This window comes from Ischnura elegans, chromosome X, assembly GCF_921293095.1.
Source record: "Ischnura elegans chromosome X, ioIscEleg1.1, whole genome shotgun sequence".
Taxonomy (NCBI): domain Eukaryota; kingdom Metazoa; phylum Arthropoda; class Insecta; order Odonata; family Coenagrionidae; genus Ischnura; species Ischnura elegans.
Window position 1 is genome coordinate 7,324,591 of NC_060259.1, and position 16,557 is coordinate 7,341,147.

The 16,557-nt window shown below is 39.7% G+C and overlaps 2 protein-coding genes across 5 annotated transcripts in view; one reads left to right on the forward strand and one right to left on the reverse strand.

The window, feature by feature from the left end:
• LOC124171875 (putative tyrosine-protein kinase Wsck) overlaps nt 1–16,557 on the reverse strand; it is a 170,413-nt gene that overhangs the window by 42,861 nt on the left and 110,995 nt on the right. For 3 of the 4 annotated variants that reach the window (XM_046551256.1, XM_046551255.1, XM_046551254.1), the window contains exons 13-14: nt 16,387–16,498; nt 10,765–10,961 (exon numbers count right to left, since the gene is read on the reverse strand). In XM_046551256.1, the coding sequence (XP_046407212.1) occupies nt 10,765–10,961; nt 16,387–16,498 (309 nt within the window). The remainder of the gene's footprint in view (nt 1–10,764; nt 10,962–16,386; nt 16,499–16,557) is intronic. The other variant, XM_046551258.1, reaches the window with a different exon arrangement.
• Nucleotides 670–3,744, forward strand: LOC124171876 (tigger transposable element-derived protein 4-like). Its single transcript, XM_046551259.1, has 2 exons — nt 670–2,933; nt 3,013–3,744. The coding sequence occupies exons 1-2, from the start codon at nt 1,931–1,933 to the stop codon at nt 3,570–3,572; spliced, it is 1,563 nt and encodes a 520-aa protein (XP_046407215.1). The 5' UTR covers nt 670–1,930; the 3' UTR covers nt 3,573–3,744.

Below are 16,557 nucleotides of genomic sequence, written 5' to 3' on the forward strand. Positions count from 1 at the left end.
TACTATTCGCTAACCACTACACCACGGCAGTTGTTGAGAACAAGTTGCGTAGTTACTAGTTAAATATCCAATTATGTAAAAAAACTTGTTTGGCATGTGCATGAAAAACTGAATTTATTCAAGGTCCATACATCTTAACATTTATGAATTTTAAATTATGGTTTGATAACCCGACGACTACAATACGTATATTAGATGTTCCTTCCGGCATTTTTATATTATTCTACGTTGGTATTCTTGTGAAATTGTGTTTTTCTTACGACCTTCGTTAAGCTATCAGTTCATAAATGTGAATGATTTTCAAATTATGGCGGTATGATGTTATTTCTCCTCATAATATAGAAGCGCCAATAATAAAAACATTGTTTTAATGCATTAAGGCCTTAATTAACACTCTGTAACGATGGGATAATAACAGCATCTACGGAAGTGCTGAAAGTTTGGCATCCATTTTGCCATTACTCTGGATGTTTGTCGCCCTGGCCGTAAGAAACCCATAACAAGCTTACTTGAGAAGCGACTTCCTTATTTCTTCCTTTCACCTTATCTCAATGACTTATAATGTGCTAGCTGGGTGAATTACAGTAAAACTTCGATTTTACGCACTTTGATTTTACATCGAGTCTTGTTTTTACGCAGCGACACTCAAGTCCGGCCGGAAAGCATAGGGAATTGCAATGATGAAACTTCGATTTTACATCTTTTCTTGATTTTACGCAGTTTTTCGAATTTGCGCAGCATAATCTCAGTCCCAAGGAACCCGCTAATTTTGATTTTACGCAGTTGTCTTTAGACTTCGCGCAGAACAACCTCAGTATTGAAGATAATTCTGATCTTACTTTCATCTATGCATCGTCAAGTTTCTCAAGGAATTATGCATACCTACAGTCGGGTGCATTCGACTGAATCAAAATGTAGGTAATGCATTACAATGTACGTCGAACAAAGATAGCCTGACAACAGCGACGCTGCTATCCTTTTATAAACCATGTTCCTCCAAATCATATTCCCACGTAATTACTTCATATGCTCCGCGAAGGTATCGCCCGTATCGCCTATGATTGCGCCGCGGCTCCAAGGTCATCGAAGCCTCGGGGCCACGCAATAGTTTATATCGTCTCCGCTAGATGGTAATGATGTAAGAAGCTTCCGGGGCAATGCTGCTCAACTTTCGTCCTTCGCCGGGAGTGCCTAGGGAATGATTCGGCCATAAACCGTGTATATGCTCAGGGTTGAAAAATCCTGACTGTAGTAATGTTCTTTATTCATGTCAATGAGTTGCAAAAATGAACACAGGAATGTTTGAAATTACGTCCTGCAGTAGGAACGTGAAACTGAAAACATCGCGACTTTAATTATGACTTACCCCATGCGGCCGCTCAGTACTTTTTCAGCCTCCTTTACATACGCGAATATCGCTCTTGGTTTAAATAAGTCGTAACAGGATTTCGAAACCACAAAGATACGGCATTCGCCTTCCATGCGTAACTACTTTTGATTAATTTGACGATCGCCGGAGATGAAAATATAATCACGAAAGGCCCACATAACAATGGTAGCACTTTTTGCGCTTTCTTTGTTTTACTTTCCTCATAGCTCAGCTCTACCGATAGACGACTATTACAGATCGAAGACGCAGCCGCAACGCGAGTCATCGATCACTGATTATTGTCGCAAATCGAATGCAAGCATAGGAGAAAACTTGAGTTTTGTGCCTGAACAGTTTGGTATTGCAATTGTCTCGCATTTTTTTTATTTGTGCCTCGATTTTAATGCCTGAAAACCCATATTAGTAATTATAATCGAAGCGGTTGGCTGTCCTCAGGTTCATATTCCTGTGTTGCTGGCGCATTTTCTTGATTGATTGGCAAAAGGAGGAGGAAATTTGGTTAAGGACAATATTTATTCTTGGCAAAGCTAAGGCATAAGTATGGAGCCTTCTGAAGTAAAAAGAACACGAAAAACTCTTTCCATTGAGAAGAAAATTAAAATAATAAATGACATGGAACGCAATAAGTCCCTTTCCAAAACAGAAATTGCCAAGTTGAATGGGATTTCATTGTCAACGTTGAAAACAATTTTGGCATCAAAGGAGAAGTTATTTTCTGCATCTTGCCATACAAAGTCATCATATGTGTCCTCTGGAAAGTATGCTGAACTTGAAGATACATTGTTTTCATTTTTTAGTGATTGTCGGCAAAATAAACTCCCAGTTGATGGTGCTATTTTGAAAGAGAAGGCAAGAAATTTGGCCCTCACACTAGGGCATCAAGATTTCAAGTGCTCTACGGGATGGTTGGACAATTTTAAAAAGAGGTACAACATTAGCTACCAGCGTGAATGTGGAGAAGAAGGAAAAGTAGATGATAACTTGGTTAGCAAGTGGCATCAAATTAATGACTCAATCATCGAATCGTTTGCACCAAGAGATAGATACAATATGGATGAAACAGGCCTATTCTGGAAAGCTCTTCCTGACAGAACTATGCATCACAAAGGAAAGAAATGTCACGGAGCCCAAAGAAGCAAGGAGCGCCTGACAGTGGTTCTCACCACAAACCAGGATGGTAGCGACAAATTGAAACCTGTTGTCATTGGTAAAGCTCTTAAGCCGAGATGCTTTAAAAATATTGGAAAATTTTCTCTGCCTGTAAAATATCATGCAAATAAGCATGCATGGATGTCTGTGGAGCTTTTTAGGCAACAAGTTCTGTATCTTGAGCGGAAGTGTGCCGGAGAGAATAGAAATGTTCTTTTAATTATTGACAATGCTCCTGTTCATAAAGTGGATGGCCTTGAGCTAAAGAATGTTAAATTGTTATTTCTGGAACCAAACACCACAAGCAAGACACAGCCTTTGGACAAGGGAATCATACAAAACTTTAAAATTATGTATCGCAGCTACCTTCTCCAACATTTTATACGCAACATAGGTAAGATAATAAAATACTATGGCACATTATTTTCTTTTAAATATGTAGATCATGCACTTTTTCACATCATTTCATTTAGATAACGGCGCAAATATATCAGAGGCTGCTCCTTGGACTCTACTGCATGCTGTCAGAAGCATAGCTCGAGCATGGAACAATGTTTCAAAGGAAACTATTAAAAACTGCTGGAGATCAGCAGGTTACGGGGATGTAGAAGATAATGTGGCTGAGGAGACAATATCTACCCCTCCTTCATTGCAGGATCTACTTGCTAACGAACTTGAACAGTTCAACCAAGTTTGCCCAATCAACTCAAGTGTTTCATCAATTGCCTACAATGAGATAGATGAAGACTTGGCAACAAATGAAGAAACAGTGAGTGCAGAACTGAACTACACCCCAGCAATGGAGCTTGAAGAAGAGAGTGATGTAATGGATGACAGTGATGCAGTGCCTGTTCATCCTTCCCGTAGTGATATTAAAGAAGCCTTCAGACATTTGCATAATTTTTGCTATGCACATTCAGAAATTAGTGAAGGTCATATTGAAAATATTAATGCATTAGAGGCATTAGTGAATAAAATATTTGAGAAGGGTTTGCAACAAAGCAAAATCCAAGATTATTTTCACCCTAAATGAGTGATTTCACAAAAAAAGAAATTGTAATTAATGTTTCTCCATAAATAAGAGCTTTTTAAAATTATATGTCCTTGTGACATTATAATAAAGTGCATGTGTTATCCTCAAAAGTATACTTCTCCTCAATACCGAATCTTGATTTTACACACTTTGATTTTACACAGTGCCCATATTTCGGTCCCTCCAACTGTGTAAAATCAAAGTTTTACTGTACGTGCACATCACTAATATCTCAATCTAATAAAAGTATAATACCAATTGCCGAAATTCATTTTTACACACCTTTTGGGCTAATCGGTGATTCATGCAGCAGTTGACCTCCAGAGGTGGGGGCAACTGAAGCGAGTCAGCTAAAGTCAGCGGTCGAGAAAGGGGGAAACGTGAAAAAGGTTTCTTTTGTTCTCGAGTAACTTGATATTTTCTTTCGAAGCTAAGGTCTTCGTAATACGATCCCTGCTCGAGCTGGGACCTTTTTTTTTATTTCGGAGAAGAGGAAAGCTTCAGACGGGGAGAGGCGAGTGCTGAATGGAGGGGGATACCAGATCTTGGGAAATGCGATAATGGAACTATCCAACGACACTCAGCTTCTTCCTATCATATTTCAATCTCCTGGAGAAGATTCAAACTTTGTATCTGTCGTTATTAGCCATTAATAACACGTCGTAAACACTTCGTCTTATTTTTGTCAAACGATGGATGCGGGAAAGTTATGCGTCGGAACCGCGATCTTCAAACGATCAATGCGGGAAAATGATACTTCGGGGAACGATAGATGCGGGAAAAAATTACATTGTCTTTATGGAACTTAATTTGGGACCAGGAGCGGCAAACGATGAATGCGGGAAAACCATCAATGTGGGAAAACGATCAATGCGGGAAAACGATCAATGCGGGAACGATAAATCGGGGTTCCACTGTATCCCATTAAAAACAATGTAAAAAGTGAATACTGGCTCCTAGACCTCACAATTCCTATGCGAAAAAATCTTAGCGTATCATATCTGGGGCATTATACACGATGGGAATGCCAAACTATGGCATAAATACGAGTTCCTGTCTTCATCGACGACAATAGCAGCAGTGACGTAAATCCTTCTCCATTTTTGTATCTTCCCGCATTTGCTTTTCGGCTTCGCTATGGGGTGTGGTACAGTGAATGCTACTTCCGCTACCAGGCGCTACAGACGGTACTCCGGTCCGTATGCGCTACGTTCGCTACGAGAATTTCTTTTCGGACCGGTCAAAAATTTCTTTTCGGATCGAAATCAAAATGGCGGAAATGAACGAGGGCGGGCAAACTGGGATTATGAAATCGAAGAGATGGTTTTAATTGCGAATTGAGGTGGGCGGGCATCGCCTGGGCACCATCATCGCTGAAACATCGTCGCAGTAACAGGAACCAAATTGTGAACACGGTGAAAAAAGTGACAACAAAAATTCCGAGTTCTACATGGAAAAATGCCTTGAAATCACTTTTTAGGTTCCTGAAAACCATAATGTCAAGTAAACCCGGTGTACTTACCTAAGAATTCATTTCATGCCACCTGGTGGGATTTGCACAGCGTAACTATAAAAGATTCATAGTGAGAATGGAATAAAAAAGTGAACCTTTTCAAACATTTTATTGGAGTTGTAACACATAAATATTTTTAGCACTGTATAGAAGTTGAAGGACAAGGTACAATTTTGAAATTTTTTTCGACAAAAATTGAAATTTAGAAGAAACCATGTTTGAAGTGAAAAAGTGCGCTCGGGGATTCTTACTTCCTTGTTTTCATTAGTAAATTTATATTACACATTTTGCGTGAATGTGGATGGAAGGGAATCAGCGACATCAGTGGTAGCCCTGAAAAAATAAGCGCCGAGGGATTTCTGAGTGGCGGCTTTTTGTCGCGGTAGAGTTCCCTGTAGCAGGTCATAGCACTCTCAATAGCCCTATACACACGAGAACTCCTCTCAAAGTCAGGGTCACAGTCTCAGAAAATTCCAATTCCCCTCTCAATTAGTGTTATGGCTTCACTTAAGTTTTTTGCACTAACCTGCTTCGCTTCCACTTCCCCGGAATCTTCCTTGGCCTCTTCCAAAGCCTTCAGTCGTTCAAGATTTTGGAGGTCCTCTGTCGACAATTCCTCTCCGTGGGATGAAATCAACTCCTCCACATCATCATGAGATACTTCCAGGCCCAGATCCTTCGCGATTCCAACAATTTCTTCATGAATGTGTACCTCATCATCCTCAAACCCATTCAAAACCAGCAGCATTGCCAGGAAGAACCTTTCCCCACGCCTTTTGAATTGTGGAGCACTTCACATCTTTCCATGCGTTAGAAATATTTTCTATTGCGTCTTTCACGTTGTATGACTTCCAAAACTCGCGAAGAGTTACAGAAGACTCCCCTTCAATTGCATCCATTGCCTGCGCAAAGTTCCGACGAAGATAGTGTGATTTAAAAGTCTTTATGACGGCCTGATCCATGGGCTGCAGCAAGGATGTGGTGTTCGGAGGTAGGAACACAACTTTTACATTCTCACAGTCATTGCCAATACTGGGAGGATGACCGGGGCAGTTGTCCAACAGGAGCAATACCTTATGGGAAAGATTCATTCGCTCGCAGTGCTGTTTTACAGCGGGTAGAAAATGGTCGTTAAACCATTCACTGAAGATAGACTGTGTCACCCAAGCCTTTTTATTAGCCTTCCAAACTACATGCGATGCAAGCGATGTTTTACCATCCCCTTAAGTGCCCTAGGGTTCTCCGAATGATACACAAGCATTGGTTTCAGTTTCATATCACCAGATGCATTGCCCCCCAAAAGTATCGTCATACGATCTTTCGCCATCTTAAAAACTGGAATGGACTTCTCCTCCTTGGAGATATATGTTCTAGAAGGCATCCGTTTCCAGAATAAACCAGTCTCATCGCAATTTTTGCAAGATTTGCTGAGGTAAGTAACCGCCTTCCTCAACAATTTCTCGAAACATTTCAACGAATGCGCTGGCAGCTTCACCATCAGCACTGGCTGCCTCGCCACTCGCTTTCACTACACCACGCAAATTAGATCGCTTTTTATAGCGATCGAACCACCCTCGACTAGCCGTGAAAGGTTCCGGATTAGGTGTATCTTTGGTAAGATCACCATATATGGCCAATGCCTTCCGATTGAATCTAGCCAAATCCACTGCCTGATTTTTTTGTACTTCACTCTCAAACCACAACGTTAACAAACGTTCCATTTCCACTAGAACGGTGCTTCAATTTCGTGATAAATGTTTTGCACCCAAGGGAGTTGCAACTCTTCCAAACTCTTTGATCTTTTCCTTTTCTTTCAAAATTGACCTAATTGTTGACGGTGGAAAGCCTAAAATTCTTCCAATATCAATTGAAGTGGCTCCATTCTCACTTCGTCTGACAATATCAAGTTTTTGCTCCAAAGTTATAGTTTTCTGCCTTTTTTTCTCTCCCGCTGGTTCAGAAGATTCACTTCTCTTGGACATTTTCGTGGAGACGTCTCTGATGCTCAAATTTGCTAAAACCGTAATCGCAATGAACAATATAAACACCGTTTTACACTTTTTATAGACTGACTGTATCACCGCCCACGAAACGAACTTGCAACGCCTGCCACTTCGCCTTTTTTCCCCGCGCGAAATTCAAAAGACGTGACGTTATCGCGAAGCGAAGGCGCGATAAACGAATGACAGTCTAAAATTTTCGTGACGTTATCGCGAAATGACGTTAAACGGGGTGACGTAGAACAAGGACTCACTGCATTAAATTACCGCGATACAGTTTTATGAGATATTGTTTGAATTTTCAGTGGAAAATACCAAAATAATATAATGATCACGTAAACGCACTACAGTAAAACTTCGATTTTACGCACTTCGATTTTACATCAAGTCTCGTTTTTACGCAGCGACACTCAAGTCCGGCCGGAAAGCATAGGGAATTGCAATGGTGAAACTTCGATTTTACATCTTTTCTTGATTTTACGCAGTTTTTCGATTTTGCGCAGCATAACCCCATCCCCAAAGAGGCCGCTAATCTTGATTTTACGCAGTTGTCTTTCGACTTGTTTTGAAAATTCCGACTGGAGCAATATGAAGTTAGGTTATTTATTCGTCTCAATGAGTTGCAAAAATGAATACATAAACGGTTGAAATGGCGTCGCGCTGTGTGCGTGAAACTAAAAACATCGCGAATCTAATAATTGCTTCCTCGTGCGCCCTCTCAGCAATAGTTCAGGCTCCGAACGAATATTTACGAACTCGAATATCGCTCTTAGTTCAAATTTGCCGTAGAAGGATATCGAAGCCTAAAACATACGGCAATCGACGTGTATGCGTAACTACTTTTGATTAAGACAGATGATCGCCGGAGATATTAGCATTTTCACCTTTCGTTTATTATTCGGCTTATTGATCGACGCTGTTTATAACATATTTATTGTAATTACAGTAGATGGCCGTTAATCCGGAATTATGAGCTACGGAATATCTATCCCTCACGGAAGGTTTTGTAGAATTTTGCCGGCGCAATGTTTTCCGTCGCCCCAGCGAAATATAACGGCGAAATGAGTCGTTAAAAATCCTCCCGTACCAAAATTTTGGCTTCCAAGGTAATCCAAAAAAGATAGTCGAACTTCTAGTATGTAGGTAAGTCGATGGTGATTCAACATGATGGTAAAGGCAGCATGCGTTGTTTCATTCCGCGGGCTAACCCCACATCTGCGGGACGAATGGAGGCGAGGGAAAGTTGCTTGCGCGGCGCACTTATCAGAACTGACTCAACTTGTATCTCATTGTCAGTGGGTTTTAGTGAAACATGATCGGAACTTTATAGCTATTATCTTAACTCCGCTAGGTGGCAAGCGTTTATTTCTAACTGAACGGGAGTTAATGCCCTCGGAGAATAACTCACGTCGTCAATCGTCTTGTAATCATTAAAGTCAAATTCAAGACGGGAGTGATATGGCAGTCCCTTTAAACTCAGGAATGGCTTAGCACCATTAAATCGAAATACAAAAAGTGTCCGGTGTTGTTATCAGATATGGGGAAGCAAAATATTACGTGAAGATGAGTCGCACGGCTTGTAAGTCGAAGGTCCCGGCGCTAAATTCGCGGAAGAATGCCGACAGAGAAGCTATACCCGGTAGATTCAATCTACTAATGCTAAAATTTCATTGGAAAATGCTTTTTTAATGCGTAAAAATTATAGAGGGAAAATTGTTCCGGACTATTAATCATTTTTTTATTCGTCACTGGCGGCATGACGGTAGTTGCGCGGTTATTTAAATGGCTCACTTAAAAAATGTGATCCAAACACCGGAAAAATCTAAATTTCAGAATATCCCGGGTCCTGAGTGCTCCATATTATCTATGGTATGATATTTGAAAGGAGGTAACCGACAGCTGGGGTCATTAGCGCCATAAAGTAAGGGCTGGGGGATAGGAACCTTATGTTGGCATTAGCCAGGTTGTAATGATAGGCTTCAAATGGACCAGGACTTAACGTCCCATCTGATGGACAGAGTGGTGCACTGGAAGTGCCCTCCACATTACCCTCAAATAGGGATAGGACCATCTCTGATAAGTTTCTGCTACTGCCAGGACTTGAACCCAGGCCCACAGGGTGTAAAGCTTTTGTGATGTATTAGCAAAATTTTGCTCCCTGTTAATGGGGTTAATTTGGATGACTATCCTCATATATCTCATTTCTTCAATCTCCAATCTTTGTTTGTCTGCAGGTTGTCAAACAGATTTCTTGAAAACTGCTTTTAATGAGAATATTTTCGAAAATTAGCTTCTCTGCAAGCATTTAGTATCACCATTCCGAAATTTCTCCTGGGTAACAGAAGTAATCTTAGTGCCAGAAATGCTAGCAATTCAACCATGTTGTTCAACCATGGGAAAAATTGTTCAGGAATGCAACGCTGTTTCTCTTAAGGTAACACGTCGTCTGTGGTATTGCTTGTGAGTAAATCAGATTATTAGGCTTCATTTTCTTGCCCTCAAATGACTAATTGAATCCAAGAAACATATCTGACGTGATTGAAAAATATTTCATGCTCTTTTACCTACAACCTCCCATATGAGATTTTTTCTGGTTCCGGATCTGGCTTAAATCAGAGCTATACAAAAGTGTATGACTAAGCCTTCTAAAAATAACGAGCAAGAGTTATCCTGAAAACTATACTCCTCCTCAATACCAACACTTGATTTTACACACTTTGATTTTACACAGTGCCCATATTTCGGTCCCTCCAACTGCGTAAAATCAAAGTTTTACTGTAATTAATTACATAGAAAATGGCTTCGCTGGATGTGCATTGGCATAATGATTGACAAAGCAATGCTTTGCATGATTTTTATTCAGTGCGGGGCTTATGTGTGAATAGTTGCTATTAACGTAAGGAAATTTAGTGATGTAAAAAACATCGCCTTTCGTCCGGATTTATGCTTACACTTATCGGATAGAAATTTGTCTGTCGCCGCACCATTCCTGTTCCTATATAAGTGTTCACAATAGGCACTGGCTATTATTTGCTCCACCTCCGGTAAAGAGACAATTCGCTATAGCGAGTGTTTATTTGAGCACCGTGGGGACTCGTTTTATCGAGGTTGCACTGTAGCGTGATGGAGTCACTAGGCATGCGAGAGGCATCTTAACAAAAATGTCTCACAAACTTGTTCTGAAGCCCAGTGAATGAATTTCTAGAATAAAGAAACTCCACCATCCTCAAACTCCAACTTAACCACAAAAAAATCTTCACTATGTGGTAAAACATTATGTAAATTCACTAGTAGGACAACATGGTCTCAAATGGAAGTCAGCCTTCAGTTTCTACACTCTAAGAACTCATATCAGCAATGTAAATACGTACTGTCAAACATGAACCTCCACCCACCAATTGTTGATGATATTAACTCTTTCCCTACTAACGACAGCCACAACAATTTTGAGTGATAGCAAAAAATATTTCCAGGGATTTTCAGCACTAATTATCACTGACTTCTACTGACCCATGGCTATTTTTTGAGAACAAGATAATCTTCAGCTATTTCTCAGCTACATCTGGTAAACTGAATGGTTCACAGAAAACAGCAGTTGCTTCAGATTATTATAAACCAGCTCCAACAGTGGCACTGATACAGTTGCAATAAAAAAAGTTATCTTATTATGAGTACATACCTCACAATCTTGAATCATTTGCTCCAATATTTTAATTGATTCAAAGAAGTTAGGCCTTTCGTCAAGGTCTATCTGCCAGCATTGCAACATAAACTGGTACAGGTCATCACCGACATAAGATGGTCTAGCAGGCCTAAGGCCCCTCATTACTCTGGTAGGTACATCCTTCGTCAGAACTTCCATGTATGGAGTGGCACCTATGAGGATGAAATACAAAAGCAAACTGTAGTGATCCGGAAATGGAAGATTACCATTTCCAAAATATGCATAAATATGTTGTTGTGTGACGTCTCAGAATAGCCAGCTGTGACAAACTATGCCTTGGGATTTGCACCTTTACACTTTCAAGAACGCCTAACCTTCCTCTTCCCCTTCCTTTCCCCTTCCTCTTGGACGAAAACATCCTGGTTCCACTTCCCTATATAATGGCACGGTGGAGATGCTATTGGCACTCAGGACGCACTCAGGAACTCACTCAGTAACTCACAGTTGGAGTGGAAGCACGTGGCCCGTGCGACCTAAGCGCCTCGCTATCCACCCGTGCCATCACCAGCAGCTCCTCTCCTTCCCCAGACTTTTGGTAATGTTCTAAATTTTGGCTATTCTAGACGCACAAATTACTTTATATATATTCATTGAATTGATTTGGAAACTGGGATTTCAAAGGGAAATAAACTTTGGGTTAAAACTTCAAATACTTGTGTGTGATTATTCGCTTCCCGACACCAAGGGCAAGAACCCGCACCCTTACAAAACAACCAAACAAATATAAAAGATCAGAATAAATAACCACTAACAAGAGGCTACTAAAAGGTACAAGACACTAAAAGAATGCAACTAACACTAAGAGGAGTAAAAATATTCATAGTTTATGAGAGTGAGTTAGTTACAATGAGTCAAGAAATATGCAAAGGGTCATTTACAATGGCGCATTTAACTAATGAATAATTCAATTCCTCCTTTAAAAACTCAGAGTTTATCAGTTTTCCCCAAGACCCAAATTCTTCCTAATATAGTCCCTTTTTTTAGCACAAAATCTCAATGGAAAAAAGCCAAAAGGGGCTCATTTTCAAGCATAAGTGACTTGACATACGCAACCAAAACATCACTGCCTAGGAATAAATTATGGCACGGTGGACATCATAACATATTTGCTATTCCATTAGTTTTCACAGTTACGAAGGTGAGGCTGTTAATTGCTAATTCTGAGATAATTAGAGGCTAGAGTCTATTTCTGTCAGGTTCAGTTTCCCATTCATCCCTTTCAAAGTAATGACAGCAACAATTTGAAGTCCACACTAGGCAATTATGATGATTCTTCGGTTTCAGTAATTCTTCTGAGGGCGTGTTCTGAAATTCACTGCCAAAGCTTTTTGAAATCTTCTTGCACTACCAAGCCCGAACCACTGATGTCACATCCAGCTGATGATTTTTTCTGCTGCTGAAGCTACCGCAGCTGGTGCAATTCCAGAGCAACACTATAGACAGTAATTGCAGGAATTTTATCAATACAAGGGATTTGGTGCGTGATTTATCTTTCATTTCACATTGAAAGGGAGGCCAAACCTGTGGTAATTAATGTGTTGGGAATGTGCTGTATTTGCAGTATCCCTTCATATTCCTCTAAAAGTCGACATTCTTCCATTGGATTCCCATTCCCTAATGATAACTCCACCCATCACCCCAAACTTCTCAACTACTTATTGCTAATTCAACACAAGTTCTGCTACCACATTCATTATTCCAGTTATCGGGACCTCTCAACCTAGCTCTACAATTCTAATCCCCCCTTAATCAACCCTCTGACAGCTCTTGGAGCATATTCTTTCAAATTGTCTAATTTATACTGGCTTTATATGATATATACTGGCTATATATACTACAGTGCAACCTCGATATAACGACACCCCACGGTGCACTAATAAACACTCGCTATAGCGAATTGTCGCTTTACCGGAGGTGGAGCAAATAATAGCCAATATACCTGTTGCGAACAGATATACAGGAACAGGAGTGGTGCGGCGACAGATAAACATATATCCGATAAACGTAAGCATAAATCCAGACGAAAGACGATGTTTTTTTGCATCACTAAATTTCCTTACTCAAATAACGACTAACTATTCAAACAATTTATAAGCGCCCCACTGAATAAAAATCATGCAAAGCATTGTTTCGTCAATCATTATATTTATCGAACGACAGTTTACCACATAAATTTGAGACTGAGCACTCCATTAACTTCATTTCTAACAGATCGCTAGCAATTACAGAGGTTAAGGAGTCTTGATGAAAGTCTTCCGGCGGTGAAACCCTCGCTATGGCGAGAGCCAACACCGAAAGGGTCTCGTAAAAACGAATTTTTTAACACGCTCATTATAGGGTCAATTGACGGTGCATCGGCTATATCTCGTAATAGCGGGGGTGTCGCTATAGCCCGTACTCGCTTTAACGAGGTTCCACTGTATATACTTTAACCCTGTCATCTTTTCCATACTTACTGAGTCACACATTGTATGTACTTTTGTAGAACATATTTGTCAGCAAACTCAACACTTGCCTGAGGAAACAAGATGACAGTTCTTGATCCCCTCCTACACCACATAGGTACTTAATTATCCATGATGAGCACCAAGGTCGTGATGGGGCAGACTGCAACTTAGTTATTCAAAAGATGTTAGCTATCCAACGCTTTCCTCAGAACTACACTCAAAAATATGTGTGTCAGGTATTTGCTAGTTGCTGAACATTCTTTTATTCTACTCGCAGGCAAATTGAAAAAAAGTTTTTTTAAATTCACTATTCATAAAAACTGAAAAGTAGAAAATAAAAACAGATGCTGAAGAAAGTTAAAGTTTCAAATCTTGCCTGAGTGTGACACTTCTCAATCTCAATTCAATGGCAATGAAGTTCTTGAAAATTGCTCTTCTAGCTTCTTGATATTTCTATCTATGAATAAAAGACAAATGCACCTGAAATGGATTACAGCTCAGCCAATTTTATATGATGACCAAGGATTGTGGATTACGCAATGCAGTGCCAAGGAGCTTGATATGAACAAAAAATGTCTATGAAAATTTTTAAAAAATCTCTCATATTGACTTATAAAACCATAACTTAGCTCCTAATTTCTTCTCACTATTTCATGGCTCAGGGGACAATTGAAAAAAACTTACAAGATATAATTAAAACAGCAACCCATGCAAAGGGGCACACAGCTTTCTCAGAAAAGTACCCCAGCAGGCTATCACAATTTCCCTTTTTGTAACTCATCCAATGTCCCTGATGGTAAACTTAACGTATTTTATGAGCAGAGGATAGATCCTTGATGTTATATGGAGACACTTTTCATTTAAACATTGATACAGAAGAAAAACAGATTTCAAACTAATATTTTTTTCCTTCTTCAATATGCTTTCATGCAGCTAAAATGGAAAAATATAATTAAGAGCTGCAGTCATCTATTTCTGTGTGGAAAAAATTACTGCACTTATGAATCTATACATGCAGAACAGAATAATGTAAGAAATATAGGAAGATATATAATGTAAGAAATATTTTTTCCTAAGTGTTGCAACATTACCAAAAATTAGATATGGGTCGAATAGCAGATTTCTCGAATTCGAATATCAAATTCGAATATTAAATCATTGCTCGAATATTCGAATACCTCGAATTTCGAATACCTCAAATTTCGAATACCTCGAATACTAGATGATGAATGCTGGTATGTTTGACTCGGTTGCCTATGCAGCAGGAAACACAAGATTTTGGGGAGTAATTTTGATTTCCTTTAAATGATTCGAACAGGAATTTAGCTGATTAATGAATATTTTAATTTTATGGAAACAATTGGGCATATAATTAATTCAACTAACATCGCTTTACCCTCACTCCTGCTGCCAAGTGCTAGCTGACAATCTGAGGCATTTTGCAAAATACAAGCTCTTTTCCAACGGATTTTCTTCAATTATTTTGTTAGTTTTTTTTTGTTAGTTATTATTATTAGTCCATCTTTGGGAGTTCTCACGAGATAAGAAGATGAATTGGAATTGCTATCAGGGAGAAACCAAATATTCTGAGAAAATATCCCTTTGTCTGGGACTGTAACAATAAAGATTTACAGCACCACTCATAAATTGTAACTTGATATATGTTTTCGGAAAAAAATACGGCATCAACTCCCGAGAAGCTCTGCTGCTCATATCGAGTTTCGCCAGAATGCTAAGTCTCAGTCGTATTATGACATTTATTTCTTTGCGTAAAATGCTTAAATAAACTCAGAAATACGTCGTGTTTGGTCTCATTCTTTTTGAAATTACACGCACATTACTAATATTTCAATTCAATAAAGGTGTAACATCAATTGACGAAAGTCATTCTTAGACACCTTTTGTGCTAATAGATGACTCATGCAGCGGTTGACCTCCACAGAAATGGGGAACTTCCAAGCTGGTAGGAAAAAAAAGGTCAGTGGGGGAGAAAAGGGAGGGCCCGAAAGACGTTTCTATTGTTCTCGTGTAACTTGGTATTTTTTCGAAGCTAAGGTCTTCGTAATATGATCCCTGCGCGAGCTGTGACCTTTTTTTTATTTCGAAGAAGAGGGAAGCCTCAGAGGGGGGGCTAGTGCTGAATGGAGAGGGATATCCCGTATATACCGGATCTTGGGAAATGCGCTAATGTAAGTATCCCACGTTACTCACACAGCTGTTGACCTCCAGAAATGGGGAACTTCGAAGCAGGTAGCCAGAAAAAGGTCAGAGGGTGAGAAAAGGGGGGAGGGCGTGAAACACGTTTTTATTGTTCTCGTAACTCGATATTTTTTTCGAAGCTAAGGTCTTCATAATACGATTCCTGCGCGAGCTGGGACCTTATGTTTCATTTCCGAGAAGAGGAAAGCGTCAGAGTGGCTGCGGCGAGTGCTGAATGGAGGGGGATAGCGGATCGTGGGAAATGACTTAAGGTTGCTATCCCACGGCACTGAGGTTCTCCTGGTAGGGGGAATCGGGGATTTTCGGATTTTTTCACCCGACCATTTTCGGTTCCCCTCGTCGAACTCTTTTCACTGCTAAAATCCACGAATTTGATGTAATTCGTCAACTTGCGTAAAATGGCGCAGCGAGCACTAAATGACTATAGTTCTCTACATTTTTCCGAGTCAACTACCAACGATGTGCGTGCGACAGTGTATGATACAAAATTCAAAGTATTCGAGGTATTCGAGGTGGTACTTTTCGCATAACTATTCGAAACCTCGAATATCGAATACTTTCTAATATTCGAGGTATTCGAGTATTCGCGGATACTATTCGCACATCTCTACCAAAAATACTTGAGAAAATGTATTTGCAAAATCTATTCTGTACGTTTATACTATCAATAGAGCATTGCGTAATGCTTTCACATAAATACAGAGGACTGATTGCCACTATCACTTTTCAAGTGTTATGTCTTCTGAAGAGGGAGTATGCCTCCATAATATATTTACAAGTCAGGTTCATCTTATAGCATTTGTTAGGCATTCACATTTCATCACACAGATTTAAATCAAATTGAGCTCGGTATATGGACAGTGGAACAATTAAACATCAATTTAAAAATTATTTTTTAATCCCATCTTACCAAATGTGAACACTTCCCAGAGTAAGATCCCAAATGACCAAACGTCACTTTTGGACACAAAATGCCGACTCCTGAAGATTTCTTGAGCTGTCCAACGAGTATGATCTGGTACCTGTAGTTATTATATTAATGATACATTATAATCATCACAGTATCCAAATAAAAAAAGCA